General features: G+C 50.3%; 6 protein-coding genes across 6 annotated transcripts; 2 read left to right on the top strand and 4 right to left on the bottom strand.

Annotated features, from left to right (window-relative positions):
* Nucleotides 1-407: 407 nt before the first annotated feature.
* On the bottom strand, nucleotides 408-874 carry TGAM01_v201505 (hypothetical protein; the record flags this gene model as incomplete). Its single annotated transcript, XM_018806405.1, has 2 exons — nucleotides 408-455; nucleotides 533-874. The coding sequence occupies 2 exons, from the start codon at nucleotides 872-874 to the stop codon at nucleotides 408-410; spliced, it is 390 nt and encodes a 129-aa protein (XP_018660436.1).
* A 586-nt stretch (nucleotides 875-1460) lies between these two features.
* TGAM01_v201504 (ADP,ATP carrier protein) lies at nucleotides 1461-2898 on the bottom strand (the record flags this gene model as incomplete). The annotated part of the gene is made up of 5 exons (XM_018806406.1): nucleotides 1461-2024; nucleotides 2105-2350; nucleotides 2414-2490; nucleotides 2585-2606; nucleotides 2863-2898. 5 exons carry the CDS (start codon nucleotides 2896-2898, stop codon nucleotides 1461-1463), a joined length of 945 nt encoding a protein of 314 aa, XP_018660437.1.
* A 2343-nt stretch (nucleotides 2899-5241) lies between these two features.
* On the bottom strand, nucleotides 5242-5678 carry TGAM01_v201503 (40S ribosomal protein S25; the record flags this gene model as incomplete). Its single annotated transcript, XM_018806407.1, has 3 exons — nucleotides 5242-5261; nucleotides 5324-5585; nucleotides 5676-5678. The coding sequence occupies 3 exons, from the start codon at nucleotides 5676-5678 to the stop codon at nucleotides 5242-5244; spliced, it is 285 nt and encodes a 94-aa protein (XP_018660438.1).
* A 315-nt stretch (nucleotides 5679-5993) lies between these two features.
* Nucleotides 5994-6859, top strand: TGAM01_v201501 (ribosomal protein S7; the record flags this gene model as incomplete). The annotated part of the gene is made up of 3 exons (XM_018806408.1): nucleotides 5994-6133; nucleotides 6254-6437; nucleotides 6542-6859. The coding sequence occupies 3 exons, from the start codon at nucleotides 5994-5996 to the stop codon at nucleotides 6857-6859; spliced, it is 642 nt and encodes a 213-aa protein (XP_018660439.1).
* Nucleotides 6860-7279: 420 nt separating this feature from the next.
* Nucleotides 7280-8101, bottom strand: TGAM01_v201502 (hypothetical protein; the record flags this gene model as incomplete). Its single annotated transcript, XM_018806409.2, has 1 exon — nucleotides 7280-8101. One exon carries the CDS (start codon nucleotides 8099-8101, stop codon nucleotides 7280-7282), a length of 822 nt encoding a protein of 273 aa, XP_018660440.2.
* A 2778-nt stretch (nucleotides 8102-10879) lies between these two features.
* TGAM01_v201500 (hypothetical protein) lies at nucleotides 10880-17010 on the top strand (the record flags this gene model as incomplete). Its single annotated transcript, XM_018806410.1, has 2 exons — nucleotides 10880-16406; nucleotides 16469-17010. 2 exons carry the CDS (start codon nucleotides 10880-10882, stop codon nucleotides 17008-17010), a joined length of 6069 nt encoding a protein of 2022 aa, XP_018660441.1.
* Between the last annotated feature and the right edge of the window lie 282 nt (nucleotides 17011-17292).

Raw genomic sequence — 17292 nt, 5'->3', positions numbered from 1 at the left:
ACGATTATGCATCAAACTAACACCGGAAACATTGCGTTTCATGCAGGCCGTCTTCCCTCGCAGGGCCCCCTTCAGAGGAAAGGAAGCTAGAGGCATCCAACCGGCAGTAATTTGGCCTCAATATCCGGTTGCAGTGTGAAACGGTTGCGGGGGGTTCTGTCTGCCGAAATAAAAAGACAATGCTCACCACGTGTAGGATCATGGATCTTCTCATAGCCGAGATGATACCCCGGAGAAGGGGAGAAGAGGACCAGGGTCCAGAACACATACACATACACACACACACTAACTCGCTCATAGGAACGGCGTAGTGATGGTAACGAGATAAATATGTATGCAGCATGTATGTTTCCCACAATGCGGGTAATGACAGTTGGCTCGTGGCAAATTAGATCGTTTTATAACTCTCAGAGATCTAAAAGCAGCTGGGGTGCGACCTTTTCCAGATCTTCGACCTTCAAAGCAAGCAGTTAGCATTGCCAATTCTTACTAGAGTGATGATCATGGTAAAAACCATTCAGAACAATCTTACCTCTAGAAACCCGCCTCGCTTTTCCACAGCCGTTCGCGCAATCGCCTCTCGAACGAAAACATCCACGTACTTGCCCACCGCTGCATTGGCGTCTCTCGACATTCTTGTGGCCTCCTTGGCGAAGAACTCGTGGAGAATCCGTGTCAGGAGGGCTTTCGGGATTGACTTTTCTGGCTCTGGCTCTTCCTCCACGTTGACTGTTTGGTTCGCTCTCTTTGCCTCATCATCGGTAGACTCGAATGGGTTGCTAGACTCTGAGGCATCGCGAGTAGTTGGCTGAGCTTTGCTGGCTTTGGCTGGCCTGCCGCGACCAGCTCCAGTTGAGGTTTGTTTGGGCGGCATTGGCACACTCAGGATGTTGCTTCTCTACAGTTCGCAAAGGCCACTTCGAAAAGGAGTCAGCCGGGCTGCGGTGGCTGCTGGAGAAATACAGGCACACGCAGAGAGGCCGCTTAAGAGGTAAGAGTTCAGCATGCTTGCATCCAAGTGCAAGTACAAAGAATGTAGGTGCCTCAGGCGATCTTAGTCAGCAACGCACGCGCAGACCGTGAAGTCCAAAATATCACAGCCACAAGAAGAAGAAAAATACGTCACAGATATTGCACAAGTCTCACATTGCGATGGTATCAAAGCATTGTTGTTTGAAATCTCTAAATCAAGGGAACTTGCATTGGTGTATAATTACAGTGACCTGGAAAGCACGGCAGAGTCAAAAAACGACTGATACGCCGTGCCGATGCCAGTCTAACCCGCAAATAGCAACTGTTACACAGGTCGGGATATCTGGCCCAACTTCCCTCAACACCTTCCATTCCGGTCTCCTTTTTTATCAACCAGTGGACGCCGCATTACACCCACCTGGCCAATTAAACCCATCTCCGAGGCAAAACGCACGAAGAATGTCTATACATAACGTAGAAAAAGCAATTTAACCAGAGCCACCGCTGAAGGCCTTGCCGAAGAGGAGGACCTGGAGCTGATCGTAGATGGACAGGACACCAGCACCGGCAACACCACGGAGAATGTTGGCACCGGCACCGTTGAACAGGGACTTGACACCGTTCTTGGCAATGATCTGGCGGGCGGCATCGAAGGAGTTCTTGTACTTGACGGCCTCACCGGAAGTCATCATCATTCGTCGTCGGATAGTGTCAAGAGGGTAGGCAGCGATACCGGCACCAGTGGTGACGCACCATCCGAGAGCGAAAGAGGCAAGGAAGTTGTTGGCGAGGTTACCGACGAGGAGAACAGGCTTGATGGAGTCGTACATGCCGAAGTAGAGACCACGGTAGACGATGATACCAGCGACGGAGGGCATGAAACCACGGTAGAGACCGGCAATACCGTCAGAGGCGAGGGTCTTGCGGTAGACATCAACGAGACCGTTGAACTGACGCTCACCGCCAGACTTGGCGGACTTGGCGTCGTTGGCCAGACGGGTACGGGCGTAGTCGAGAGAGTAGACGAAAAGCATAGAAGTGGCACCAGCAGCCTGGGAGAGGGCGTCAGCAACTGAGCATGTGAAACTGAGGGGTTATGGGCCAGGATTAGGGAGAGAGAAAAAAAACTTACACCACCAGAGGCAAGGTTACCAAGCATCCACATGCCGTAACCGTCACGCTCCTTCTTGAAGCCGAACATCTTCTTGAACTTGTCACGGAAAGCGAAGTTCAGGGCCTGGGTAGGGAAGTATCGGATGACGTTGGCAGTGTTACCACGCCACAGGGACATGACACCCTCATCGGCAGCAGTGCGCTTGAAGCACTCGCCAATGCCAGTGTAGCGGCGGTCAAGACGGCCAGCCTTGATCATCTCATCCTGTTGTAATAATTAGAGAAGAGGATTTCCAAAAGTCAATTGATCATGTACGGAGAGACAAACCTGGTTCTGGATAAGAAGCTTGACACGCTCGATGGGAGCAGCGGCGGTCTTGGAGACGGCAGCGGAAACACCACCCACTGTTCACGATATGTCAGTCCCGTCTCTTGAAATATCACGCAAACCGCGAATATCTATTGTGCTCAGCCGCTTAAGCATCGAAGAATGACTTACTCAAGAAGTCCGCAACGAAGGGCTGTGAGGCAGAGAGTTAGCGGTCAAGGTACATATGCGTAAAACTGAGCGAAATAAAGAAATTTCATCCTAAGCACGCTCTGGAAAACCGCTCGAGATTGAGAATGAGACCAGAGAGCCATCGATACGCAGCATTTTCAATGTCATCCAGATGGTACAATTGACGATGCTGGCAAAATATCTCTCGGAGTCGTCTCGGAATCTCACAGAGCGCGCTTTATCTGGAGGGGATGATTGATTGAGCAGAGTCGACTTACCGGCATGCCCAGGACCTTTTGCTTCTCGCCAGACATTGTGACTGAAGTATACACGCTTTCCCGAAAAAAAAGAAAGGATTGAGGGGAGATGGAGATGAAAGGAAGAAGAGGAGAACGATGGGGGGAGTCGAGCGAAATAAATTCTGCACCGACGGGCGAATGGCTTTTCGGGGGAAAAAAAATTGCGGCGGGTCTCCAAGGGGACACTTTTTTTTTCTCTCAGAGCGAATCTTTCCGGCCACACTAGCGCTGCAGGCTGGGCCGCGCTGCTTTTGCCTTCCACGGCAACGAAGCGCAGCGCTACAGCGGCTGGCAGCTTCTTGCAGCCTCAGGCAAAACGATCGCGTAGGGGCCGTGCCAGCGGCCTAACGCCTCCGGAGTTGGCACGTTCAGGCGCCCAGGAGATCTGCGCCAATTTTTTGCTAGAATCAAATTTTTTTTTTGTCAACTCCCTTTTGGGCTGCACTGTGCTGTGCCACAGCGCGACTCTGCCCTGTTTACACGTACCCGATTCGCCCCGATCTTTGGTGCCGCCGAAGCCACCCGCCAGTGCAAATGTCCAACCTGTCTATTCCTGGCGTCGCCGAGGCACCCATAAACCGATGGCAGTGTCAATCGGCTTGCCCCGTGCTCTAGGTATACGCTGAATCTTTGCACGCTTTGGACAATGCTCGTCACCGCTTCACAGTGCGTCAGGAGAACCTTCTACATGCCGACCTGCAGGTCCAGTTGGCAAACGAGAGTAAGAATGCGAGACGTACAAATATAGCTCGTCTTTTTTAGCCGCACAGTCTTGGGCCTTGCAGCCATCATATGGCACCAATGCTTAGGTCACAAGCCAACGCGCCCTAAATCTCGAAGGTGGTCATAAGTGGTCATAAGGGAAAAAACTTATCTTACAGGATTCGAAGAACAGGGCTTAGCGGACATGCCGGGCTGGTGTTCGTCTGAGGTCTGAGGTCTGAGGCAAAGACAGCTGCCATCCCGAAAACGTTCTTCCCTCGTGTATTGCCACACCGTCGACGCCGATCTGACCGGCCGTGGGAAGCCATCCCGCATACTCCGGCTCCACTGATTCAAGGGAGGCCGAAGACTCCAGCCTTGATAGCAGCAGACATGGGCACCGTCGGCCTTGATTCCAGCATTGCCGGTGCGTATCTGCTGCAAGAGACTCCTTATCAGGGGCACCGGGGCGAAGAAACCTCTTTCGAAATTAATCACTTCTTGCACACCCACCTTTGCTAAAATAAAGACACCATGCGCGTTGAATAAAGAAAGAAAAGAATGCATGTCTTCCTCATTCCGTAATGAGACTCGTGCCTCAAGTCCACATTCGTTCCTGAGCAGACGTGGCCTCGCATAACTGCCTCAGGATGTGGATCTTGAATAGTGGTGCCGCATCAAGCGGACAACTTCGCTGACAGAAAGAATTGTTATTGCAGTCTATGCTTGAACAAATTTAAATTATCGACATATAAAACTAGGTGGCATAAAGAAGATGCACCACAGTACGAGTGCGTTCCTCGTTATTGGCACTTTGGCCGTATACGAAGTCTCTTAAAGTCTAGTAGTAGCATTGCGAACAACCTCAAGTTTCACGTGCTTCAGCCTCTAAAAGACGGAGAAAAGAGGGTGGAGAAGGGCTAGGGGCGTGACTTACAGACTGGTAGGTCAATTGGCTAATACATGTACCCAATGAGAGTTGGTTGACAGCATCAGGGTCTAGCGCTACTACGAGAACACCAAACTTCTGGAAATAATGAGCTTGTGAAGTAACAGGTGCTGTAAACTATCAGAACAACAGACAAAGTGCTGAGGATGATATCAATTGCTCTAGGCTGAGTGTATTTTCAAATGCCATCTCTCACACGGCAAGTCGTAGTATATAAAGCAAATAAAGTGAAGACTGCCAAGGTGGAAATGTCACATACTGGGGGCATATCTCATGACATATATAGCATGGCATGCGGTGCATTTGATATACGATACTGAGTGCACTCTAATGACGGACGAGACGCATTCGTGCATATGTATCATAATATGGGTTGATAAGCTGGTAGCAGTAGTAAACAGTAGTGAACTGATAGTATTCTAGTATAGACTCGTCACATGAATTTCGTAACCAAGTTATGTGCGTCACACGGTTGTTGGGCAAGTTGCGTCAGTTTGGTCATTTTTTGAAGTTCTTTCATTCCGTAGCCATATGCTAAAGCGTTTCCGATCCCATGAAATGCTACACCGAGCATGAAAAAAGCGTCCCAACTAAGGTTTTTATGTACCTCATATCATCCTCTTCTCACATGGTCCTTTTTCCTTCTTTGAAAAGACCAACCAGGCGCCCAAATCTCAATGCTTTAACTTTAAAATATGGTGGTAAATTTACTCGCCGATGGCACGGGCTGCGCAATTGTTAGTAAACTCTTGATCATCCTTCATTGTGCGCGGCTTGGGTGAATCGTACTGTAGATCTTCATCTTGCTGTGGGTGATGACCGGCTTGATCATGCCCTTCTCCTCGAGGTCCTTGATGCACTGGCGGGCGAGGGAGCCGTTGATCTTCATTCGGTCGACCAAGACAGCGACGGTGACGAGGCGGTAAGACTGGACATCCTTGTACAGCTTCTCGGAGATGGTCTTGTCGAGGATGACGGCGTGCTGGGCCTTGTCCTTGACCTTGCCCTTAGACCACTTCTTCTTTTGCTTCTTTGCTCCAGCAGCGGGCGCCTATGAATTTCACAACATCAGCATATCTGCATAGCGATCCCGTCTCAATCATGGTCGGCGACGGCGGCGATGGTGGTGGTGATGGCATACCATTTTGTCTGTGATGTGCTTAGCTTGGTGACAGAGGAGTGGTAGAGGAAAATGGGAATTTTTGCCAAAGACTTGGAGTAGCCCTCCCGCTTCAACGGTTTGCCCACTTCCGAATGCACCAGGGCAGCCGAGCCCTAACCGAACGTGGGTGCAGGGTACGTACCTAACTTTTCGCGCGCTCTGATTCGCCCGGCGCACCCACCACCAAAATTTCCCATTCCACGCCAGCCCCAAGCCCGCCTTTAACCTCTTGAAAAATCACATCTCGACAATCAGTCCCGCCCCAGCACCGGAACACTCGACTGCAAATTAGCCAAGATGTCTGACGGCGGTGAAATCGAGATCGAAAACTCTGTCGTGACCGACGTCCTCCCCAAGGATGTTGTCAAGGAGGTCGGCAACGTCAAGCTGTTCAACAAGTGGGACTACGATGTCGAGGTCCGCGACATCTCTCTGACGTACGTTTTCGATACATTGCGAAATTGAGGCGAAATAGGAAGACAGAAAAAAATCCGAATATTTCGCCAAAGCCACCTCCCGAGGAGAACGTATTTGTGCTGATGGAATTGATCAAATAGCGACTACATTTCCCTGCGAAACCCCGTCTACGTCACCCACTCTGCCGGCCGATATGCCGTCAAGCGATTCCGCAAGGCCAACTGCCCTATCATTGAGCGATTGACCAACTCTCTGATGATGCACGGCCGCAACAACGGAAAGAAGCTGATGGCTGTCCGCATTGTCGCCCACGCTTTCGAGATCGTACGTACCTTTACGCGCCTCCAGCAACCGAGTGGAAGAACGACACAAGATTGTCAATTTCTACTCTGGATCTCACATCTTACTAACATGGATTCTCATCGCAGATTCACCTCATGACCGACCAGAACCCCATCCAGGTTGCCGTTGACGCCATTGTCAACTGCGGTCCCCGTGAAGACTCCACCCGAATTGGCTCTGCCGGTACCGTCCGTCGTCAGGCCGTCGATGTCTCCCCCCTGAGGAGAGTCAACCAGGCCATTGCCCTGCTCACCACCGGTGCCCGTGAGGCTGCTTTCCGAAACGTCAAGTCCATTGCTGAGTGCTTGGCCGAGGAGCTGATCAACGCCGCCAAGGGCAGCAGCAACTCATACGCTATCAAGAAGAAGGACGAGCTGGAGCGTGTCGCCAAGTCCAACCGATAAAGGTTGTGCGGTGGGTACCTGGCTGGATGGAGTGTGTGGCTTTTGGCGTGGATCAGGCATTTTTCAGAATTGCATTTTGCGTTCGGGTCTGGGAACGCGGACATGGATTTATTTCAGATGGCTCCTAGAGTCTGAATACAAAAAAAACATCTGGGCTCAAAAATGGGGCTGTTATGAAATCATGCCTTTTGTGTCTCTAATTTACCATATCTTTTCTTATCTGTGATTATAAGAGAGAGACCAAAACAAAAATGCGACATACGGCATCAAATAAAAGGGAATATCAATTTTTTTCGTTAACTATGAGCGAGAGCTCTTTATCTGTATGTGAAAGGTGATCTCTATTCTACTAATACACAGCCATCTCAAGGTGCCTTTCTTTCTTTACCCCCCTTGCCGTTACTAGTATATTGGCAACAACTACGCCAAGAGTTGAATGTCTTTTGGACCAATCTCTAAACGCAGAAACATTCCCACATGAGGGATGCCTTCTTCCCACCATCTGCCCATGCCCTTGTCCTCCTCGAATCCCCATCTTGCCCATACACTGGCGACCTGTTCTTGCGTATGAACGCAAACGAGACCTCGCCACTGCGGCGCCTCGGCTTCTGTAGACGCTCCCATTTGCTCAAGCCCCAGTTCCCTGATGCTCGGGTCGAAAAAGGACGGATTCTTCTTGATCCATTCGAGCGCATTTCTCACGAGCTGGCCTGCAAAGCTGTAACCACGGTAATCCTTTGTAACGGCCAGTCTCCCCAGCTTAATGTACGGCTCCTTGCCATCATGAAATGTCGTGGGCCGATCATGAACGAATTGGCGAGCTGACGGTGCACTGTTGCTGGTGGTTTTATCTTCCTCGCCTTTCAATACTCCATTCCAGTAATCTCCACCCGGCTTTGGATGAGGCTCATGGGGAAAGGGAACCATCCGAATTGTTCCTACAGGAGTGCTTCGAGTGGAACTCTTGCGTGGCCGCACAATGTCACCTTCCTCGTTTCTGATCTCTGGCACTTCGGTCTTATTGACGCTGACATAAATGACCCAGTGGCACGATCGCGGGTCATCGGCGTCGAATTCGTTGTCTCTGGGGACGTTTTGCTCTTTAACGAAGACCTCTTCGCGAACTTCCATGGCGTCGAGGAATGTCTTTGGGATTGTGGATGGAAGCGACTCTCGGGGAATGCCTAGCCGGAACCCTTCGAGATTGCTAGGCTCGAGGAGGCTGATAAAAGGCGTTCCCATTGCGAGTTGCTTGGGGGTTGATGGTTTGAACTTCTTGAGTGGTGAGGATGAAAAGACAGACGACCAAACGTTGGCGTTTATCATGCAGAATGCAGCTCTTCAGATCCGTCTTTGATGGAGGACGCTCATTAAAAAGGAAGAAAGAATAAAGTTACAGGCTGGTGTTTCTGAAGTGTGGGTCTATAGGAAACTCTTGGAATCTGGAGAATTGATGCTACGTGCCGCCACAATACACGTGGCTTTTTATCTTCGTTTGAGTCATAATGGACAGCAGAGAGTGAACTTATCTTGGAGCGAGAAGAAACAAGAGCGCAGTCACTGGTGCTGAAGTGAAGTGAGTCTGATAGGCCTAAAACGTAGGCGCATTGTCGATCAGTCCGCTAGCCAATTTGGAGCTTCATGCCGTTTGAGCTAAAACGGCCATACGGCGCTGCATCAATTCATTGGGATGCTTTGCACATGGAAGAACGTGTAATCAATTTTGTGCGTAGGGCTGTTTTGCCTACTATCACTTTTAACTGGTTTCAGGCTCTTTAGTTCGGGGTTTGTGCCAGAAGGTAGAGGTTATAGTATTGAAAGATTTTACGTTAAGCTCTATACCGAGCTAATGCTCAGCTCCAATGGGAGCAAAAGATATAGGCATCTAAAGCAACATGTTGAATTAGATCCACGGTCCAATTTACTACCCTCATGCTTATGACGTCACGTAGTATTCATTCAGTCATCACACGTGTATCGGTTTTCATGCAGTCTTCTGCGCTTACATGTAGTGCGTGCATAGAGCGGTTTGCAGTTACTATATTCTCTTATCTGTGTCTGTGTTGCATAAACAGAACATGGCACTCTTGTCGACACAGCAACGCTAGTAGCATGCATTGCGGTGTTGTGAATCGGAGATTATCTCATCTTTTGCTCTCTTTTATGGTTGTTAACTGCTCTGTCCATTGCTTGTGGACTTCTTCTGAAATTGTGCTGGCCCGTGTCATGGAATCTGTTCTACCGATTACACGCCTACACTACACTGAAGCAACAACTACTGCCTACATGTCGATATTTCATTGCGGCAGGCAAACGACATTAGTACCCTTAAGAACCCTATACTATCTAGGTTTTACTAAGTCTTCTTTTTACTCAAAACTGATTTAGAAGATTCACTCTAACAAGATCGTCTGCAGGCTCACGGGTAGCACGACCTTGAAACTACAACACTTCAGCCTAATAGCGGTCTGAGCACACCTGGTTCGATCAACTAACATTACACGTACAGACTTGCACTTGTACGAAACACTACTAATGTAATGCTACAATGTGAACGTGCATTACATGGAGTACATAATCGATAAGCGATGGGTTTGATTGCCAGCAAGGGTCAGGGGTAAGAGATCAAAAGATCGACTGCGGAATACGGAGTGCTTAGAGAGATTGCGATATGGAGAACAGAAAGGAGACGAGTGCTCCCGGCGGGCTGGCTCGATGGGGATTCTAACGCCAAAGGCCCAGGGTGCTCTGCTGATGAGATAAAGATGCACTTGCAAGAATGAGGCTAGCAATAGCTATAAGCTACATGTCTGAACATATAAAATATCTCAGGTGCCGGATGTAGAACGTGCTCGTCTACCCAGTGTATATGTATCCATGTAAGTCGGGGCAGATTGTCGATCGAAGTCCGTAGAAGAACGTGCTAGGAGTACACGTATACATCAATGTACATGGAATTTGATGAAAAGAGTGGCGCAATAAGGAGTTAAAATGCTGCTGCTGCGCAACGGCGAGACTTTCCTCCCGGTGTTATCGTGCTTTTAACCGATCCATGGTCCTAACCAATGCCTGATTGGCGGCACAGGCCATTTATAGTTTGCACCGAACAGGAGGCTGCGGCCAAGACTGCAGCTCCCAATGGAGTTCATTCTGCAGCTGCAGCGCGTTCGCCGCGCGAGCTAAGCATGGAGGAACGGACGTGCCTGGCAGCCAAACCTTGTCCGCGCCCTTGGGGGCGGCATCCACTGGAGAGGCCCCCCGTACCAGCTCCCCCAAGCCCCCCGTACAACGAGCCCACCACTGCCTCCTAGCGGCCATTGCAGCGGGGCTCCGGCATCCACCACCGCTACAACGACCGACCTCTGGTACCTGATAGCGGCGGCCCAGACGAGCCCATGCGCCTCTGTAGAACCCAGAGACACGACTTCAAAGCAGGGCCTGGCAATTTCCCCTCGTTGGACCGTCTGTCACTTTTTTTTTTTCCTTGTTTGAGAGTTTGGCTTACAGCCTCTTTTTTGTTCATTTTTGACAAGCCTTGGACGGCACGAGACATCCTGGTAATAGAATTCGCATCTTGCATTCTGATCAGCGTTGGGCGGATGCTTTATTTGCGCTATCGAATCGCTATCTTTCCCGCCGGCGTGCATAATTTCTTCGTGTTTGCTCAGGGGTTCTCGAACGGGCAGCCGCCCATCAACCGGCGTTTTGCAACAAACTGCACACATCGTTAGCCTTCTAGAATCTTTCCGTCTGCTTCACTTTTACTTCTCTTGCTGTAGGTCGCGCGCTGGCCCCAGAGCTTCGCTGTTTACTGAGCATTCTCGGCCTAGATCCCACGATATATCCGCTCTCTCGCGCCAAACGTCGAAGCTTGATGCGGTCGCAACTTCCATCCACCAGCGCATTGTTTCGTCAAGCCTTGCCAATCAGCAAGCTGCTGCGTCTGACGGAATAATCATCGCTGCTCTCTGACTCTAAAAAACACTATATTTTTGCAGGAGGTCAATATCCTGAGCTTCAATGCCCTGGCAGCCTCTTCCCCGGATCGCCTTCGCCGTCGCGACCTATCCATTCGAAGCCGCGAGCCCGGCCGACCTCCCTCTCGAAATTGGCGATGAGCTTTACATAATTGAAGAGACGCCAGATGGCAACTGGCTGCGCGGCTACCTGGTGGCGCCGCCAAGTCTGCTTGCCGGTCTAACTTCCGTCAAAGGACAGACATTGGAAGCTCGCGTCTTCAGTGGCATCTTCCCGAGAAGTTGCGTGGAAGTTCGAGAGCTACTCGGCGAGTCGGATGAAAGACACGATGAAGATTCTGCGAGTGATAGCGGCATTGATGATCGTCCGGGCAGCGACTCTGCCAAAAGCGGCATCACTAATGGCATAGAACCCATAACTAAGCTGAGCGAGGAGAAGGCTCCTGATTCGAACCATTGGAAGAGATCTTTGCAAAGCTTCACAGCCGATGCTGCCAAGAATCTCTCTGTTCCTGTGCGCCGAGATCCTAATGCACCTCGACCACCAGCGCCTGTTCCGATGCTCAAGATTGGCGATGAGACACCCACTTCGGCGGACGAGCCGCTTGTCGACGAAATCGCGTCATGCCTGCGAGAGTGGCATTCAAAATATCTACACGAGCTGCTCCTTTCTCGACAGTACGCAAAACTTGACAAGCTGTCACAACTTGTTACCTCTCTCAATCTCCATCGCCAACAATTTCTCTATAATGTTCTTACCGCGCACGAATACGACCGACTGCGAGAGAAAACCGTCTGGGACCTCGTCGCAGTCAATAAGCTTTGTGGTGGCGAGGTGGTTGTACGAGATCCGGCATCTCGCGGCAGAGTCTTGACGGCCGACGACTCGATTGTTGATGTCACCAAGCTTCAGTCGGTTATGAGCCTGCTGGACGAGCCCCCCCAGGCCACAATCGAGTTGACGAGCCTGAATCACTTATTGCTAGACGTGAAAGGCTTTGCTGGAAGTTCAACTGAAGAGACAACGCTTGTGGCTTATCTTGTTAGCAAACCTCAATATGGAAAGGGGGTCAACTTGTCTGAGTGTTTCAGCATTGAAATCCCGGCAGGCGGCTCGATCAGTGGTCTTGCACAAAACACCAGCACAAAGACGCTATTCACAGATCTCTCGGCCCATGATATTGGTGATGCACCGTCCGCTGATTCCGAGCTATACCTCGTTGTCAAGGTGTTGGGATCACAGCAAATCTTTATTCCCCAACCATTGTCTCGTTCTGGCACTGACAGCAGCTTTACAAGAGATAATGTAAAGACCCCCCCGGCGAGTTCAGGGAAAGCTTCTAGGAGAAGTATGATGTGGGGAAGCAAAACTTCACGATCTGCCTTTTCCCGAGGGCATACGATGAAGATGGATTCTGTGTCAGAGGCACAGGAAGGGAGATCTTCTACGACTCGCTTGGATAGTCAAGACGGGAATAGCCACCCACCAAGCACTGCTGGATCCAAGAGTACTGTAGCAAGCGTTCATGAGACTGGACAGCGTGTCGAACGTACTATTGGCGTTGGGGTTCTGAAACTCAACTCCATCATGAAACAAGCAGAAGAAGTCGAGCAGGTCGTTAACATTTGGTCACCATCGCTTGGATATTCAAACGACAGAGAAGCGGCTGAAGAATTTGATTCCTTGATTCGAGAGCTGATTACCAGTGCTTCTGGGCAGTACGAGAAATCGAGGAGCGGCGAGCGACTGCAGGTCTCTCTTAAGAAATTTCACCACCCTGATGCGGATGAACTAATCAAAGCCACGCCCACGGTGTTGTCTGGCGTATCGAAGACGAACAGGATTGGTTTTGCTGCCGCCCCGACCAAGTCAAGATCGGACATCTACCTCACGCTCAATATCGCCGCTTTGGCGAAGCAACATCTCATATCAAGATATGCAGGCAGCGCAATCAATCTCCCTAGCACGGTTAGCGGAGGGAACCTGCAAGTCACCCTGGAAGTACGCCAGTCTACCGGCGAACGATTCGAGCGATGCATCTTCACATCTTCAAACACCGAAGCGCTTACCACTTTCAAATCTTGTTCTGTTGAAAGAGGCGAAGCATGGAATCAGACGCTCCGCCTATCGCTCCAGCCGAGTGATGTAATGAATGCCCATGTAGTCATGTTTCTGTCAGACATGCCAAACCCTCCATTTGCAATTGCGCACATGCCGCTTTGGGAGGATCAAGCTTTCATTCGCGATGGGCCCCATGGCCTGTTGCTCTATAAAATAGACGAATTCACGTCGACCGCACAGGCAGGACCGACTGGCAAGGGCGGATATCTGTCTGTCCCTTGGGCGCCACGAGGCAAAGATGACCGATCAGTTGATGTTACGGGGCCGCTCGCCGTGATGTTTGTCGATACCTACCTCTGCAGTACACGATTTTCTCAGGATAGAGTTATCCTTGGACTTCTCAAGTGGAAAGACCTACCCAAGGATGAAATCCCTTCTATTCTGAGACAGCTGATCTTTGTCTCGGAAATTGAGGTCGTGAAGCTTCTCAGCGACGTTCTGGATGGGCTCTTTGGAATCCTTGTGGAGCATACTGGGAATGATGAGTATGAAGACTTGGTTTTCACTGCAATGGTCAGGGTGCTTGGAATCGTGCACGATCGACGCTTCAATCTGAGCCCCTTGGTCGACCATTATGCGGAAACTCAATTCAATTACCCCTTTGCTACTCCTTGTCTGATACGATCATTCACTCGACTCCTCAAACGCCCCACGGAACCCGAGACAGCTCGTAAGCTGCGCGCGACTTTTAAAGTCATGAGACACATCCTGAAATTCATCACGCAATCTCGTGGGCAGCAAAAGGCGAAGGAGGCCGGAATAGGAATCAATTCCTCTGCTCAAGGATTTACTAGGAGCCTTCGAAGCATCTTCAAGGCGCTTGACGCCATGATGCGAAACTCGGCACCTGCATTGGTCGGTAGTCAGACGCTGGCTGTGCAGCACTTCCACACTTGGCTACCAGAGCTCACAGGTCTCTTGACAACAGAAGAGATCCTGCACATTGCCATTGATTTTATGGATTCATGCAAAGATGTCAAGGGCAAGCTTATCATTTACAAACTTTGCCTCATCATCAACTACTCGAAGCTTGATATATTTGCTCATCCAGAGCAAAAATCCGCACTCAGCACCAACACCGTACGATGGATCTCTCCTCACTGGGGACACGCTGAAGAGGTCAATGACCAATGGCGAGAGCAGATCCGCCTGTGCTGTTCTATTCTTGCCAGCCAGATTGACTACCTGGGCCCAGAAATCCCCGACCACGTCCCTAATATTGTCGATTCATATCTATCGATTCTTGCCTCGCCGCAAAAACCTAGAAATAAGCTCTCGCTTCTATTCCCCTCATCATACCCTTTCCCCACAAAAGCAATAGATGAAGACCTCTCCTTTGACGAAGCTCTAACTGAGCTATCTGCTATTCTTGCTGCCTTGTCGAATTCTCCGTTGGGCATGCAGCTTGAGCTGGCCTCTGAAGACGACTTGACAACCATTTTGGAGAACCTACTCAAGGTGCAGATGAGCATTTTAACAGGCGAAGCGTTCCCAAGTGGATGGCTAAGTGTGCATATCTATCATCATAAATCAACGATGCGAATATTGCAATACTTGGCTGGCATCCTCTTGGATTCTTGCCTGCCGGATCCTGACGAGGCAGAATCATTCAACACCGAGCTCTGGAAGCTCTTCTTCACAACTTTGCTGAAGCTTGTAGGAAGCTCCTCACTTGCTCTGGAGACTTTCCCTGAGCAGAAAAGGAGAGCGGTATGGAAGATTGCCGGCGATGTGCGGGAACATGGAGCTGATCTCTTGCGGAGGATGTGGGAGGCTATCGGGTGGGAAACCACGTCAGACGAGCGGGAGAGGTACGGCCTTGGCAACATTGGCGGATACCAAGTGCAATATGTGCCAACTCTGGTTGGCCCAATCGTGGGTCTCTGTCTGAGTGTCCATGAAGGTCTCCGTACAATGGCCGTTGAAGTCTTACAGACTATGATTGTAAGTGAGTGGACGTTGGGCGAAGATTTATCTGTGATTCAGACAGAACTCATCGACTCGCTGGATGCTTACTTCAAATCAAATCCTCTTACGGAGAGCATTCTTCAGAAACTATTCATAACAGAACTTCTTGAACGATTTCAACCTCTATCAGCAATTGAGGATGAGCCTCTCTATGCGGCTCTGCGAGACCTTATTGGCACCCTGGATGAATTCTTGGATCTACTAGTGGCTGTGCATAGCGGCGGTGATGGCAGCGGAGAAGCCTCTAACATCATCAACCGGCTTCGACTCATGGAGTTCCTTCGCGATATGCAGAAGGAAGACATCTTCATCCGCTACGTCCACCAATTGGCGAAGTTACAGGCAGAGTCTAGGAACCATACAGAGGCTGGCCTAGCCCTACGTCTTCACGCTGATTTGTATGAATGGGATCCAATTGGGCAGGTCCCAGCACTGGCTGAGCCAGAATTCCCGGCGCAGTCTCCATTCGAACGCAAAGAGAGAATCTATTTTGACATGATCAAACATTTTGAGGATGGAGAATCATGGAGTAATGCCCTGACTGCATACAAGGAGCTCCAAGTCCAGTACGAAACCAACATATACGATTTTGCCAAGCTAGCTAGAACAGGGCGAGCGATTGCAACGATATATGAGAGCATTTCCAAGAGTGAGAAGATTACTCCGAAATACTACAAAGTGGTCTTCAAGGGACTCGGATTTCCAACCTCCATACGAGATAAAGAGTTCGTTTACGAGGGATCACCCTCCGAACGAGCCTCAGCCTTTACAGACCGTATGCAGGAACAGTACCCGTCGGCTCAAATCATCACTGGTGGTGATGTTGATGAGATGGAGGGTCAATTCTTGGTTGTTTCTGCTCTTACACCACATCGAGACCTTTCACATCAATTATACCAGCGACTCCGCGTGCCGCACATTATTCGGGACTTCTTATTATCTTCTCACCCTCAGACTTTCTCTGTTACTACCAAGAGGAACACCTCTGGGCCGGTAGGGGAGCATTACGCAGAGAAGCTGGTTTTCACGGCTTCTGAGCCATTCCCCACACTCTTACGCCGGAGCGAGATTGTCGAAACTCGTGAAATCAGGCTTACCGCTCATGAAACCGCCTTGGAGCGCATTTCTAGGAAGACGCACGAGATGACTGTTTTGGAACGACGATTGGCGGATGGCGATGACAAGGTTGCACAGCAGCTCGCAGATGCTGTTAGCGTTTCAGTTAGCCCAGCTTCAGAGAGTAGCGTTGTGCAGTATCGCAAGCTGCTTCCTGAGCCACAGAGTGCTGAAGAGGGAGCGGATGGAGACGATGATGACGACGAAGAAGAAGAAGACGACGACGAAATTGAGCTCGATCCCCAAGAAACCGCAATCAAGATGACCCTGGTGGATCATGCCATGATGCTCAAGAGATGCCTTACCCTCTTTGCTCGGAACAAAAACGAACCCATTTACCGTAGATATTCGGAGCTTCAAGGCTGTAAGTAAACCCTTTACCCGAACGAGTGACTCGATGGAATAGGTAGCTAACATCTAGGTTAGATTTCGAGGCGACATTTGCACCGGAGATTGCTCTGTTTGCCCCGCCGCAACCAGTCCGAGAACCCGTCTCAACTCCGTCCCCCACCTGGAGAGGATCAACGCCAGGAGGCGACAAGGGCCCCCAGTGGACAAGCATTGCTGTTCCTGTGAATGGAGTGAAAGCTGAAGAGGCGACAGTCATTCGACAAATCACCCCTCGGCAACGCGGTGCCGCGCGACTGAGCTTCCTTGGCGGCAAGAAGAAAGATTCAAGCCCCGGCCCAGAGGGGGCTGATCAAGTCAACGGTAACGGGGGCGATGGCAAAGCCCACACGCGCGGCCTCAGCAAGGACAGTGGTCTTCACAATATCTCACAATCCCAAGTTGCGGATCAAGAGGCTGCTGGGCACAACCGAGGTGTCAGCCTGGACCTGCTATCCAGAAGTGGTGTTGAGGCTGAGGCGAAGAAGAACAAAAGCGTTCGGAAGAGGTTCAGCCTTTTGAAGCTTGGCATGAAGCACAGCAAGACTGGAGCTATGATGGGGAGCCTAGACGAAGAATAGTCGCGATTCGCGACTTTTCGCCCTGGATATTTATCACACGCACATACATCTTACCGTTAATATTACGACGGAACGCAGCGATTAGTCACCGAATGAACTCTAAACGTCGCTTGCGTCCAACATCTCTTTCCTAATTAATAGAGATATACATACAGAACATGTACAAGACGAAGGGCGGCAGCGACACACAGTGTACAAAGATGGTCTAGATCTTTTCTTTTTTCAGCCGTTTATAACACCATCTCGAAAACCTCCGGGTCAGGGGATGATACCTCTCTTTGT

The sequence above is a fragment of the Trichoderma gamsii genome, assembly GCF_001481775.2.
Source record: "Trichoderma gamsii strain T6085 chromosome Unknown Scaffold_4.2, whole genome shotgun sequence".
Taxonomy (NCBI): Eukaryota; Fungi; Ascomycota; class Sordariomycetes; order Hypocreales; family Hypocreaceae; genus Trichoderma; species Trichoderma gamsii.
Note: the sequence above shows the minus strand (reverse complement) of the source record. Positions and strands in the feature narration are given on the sequence as shown.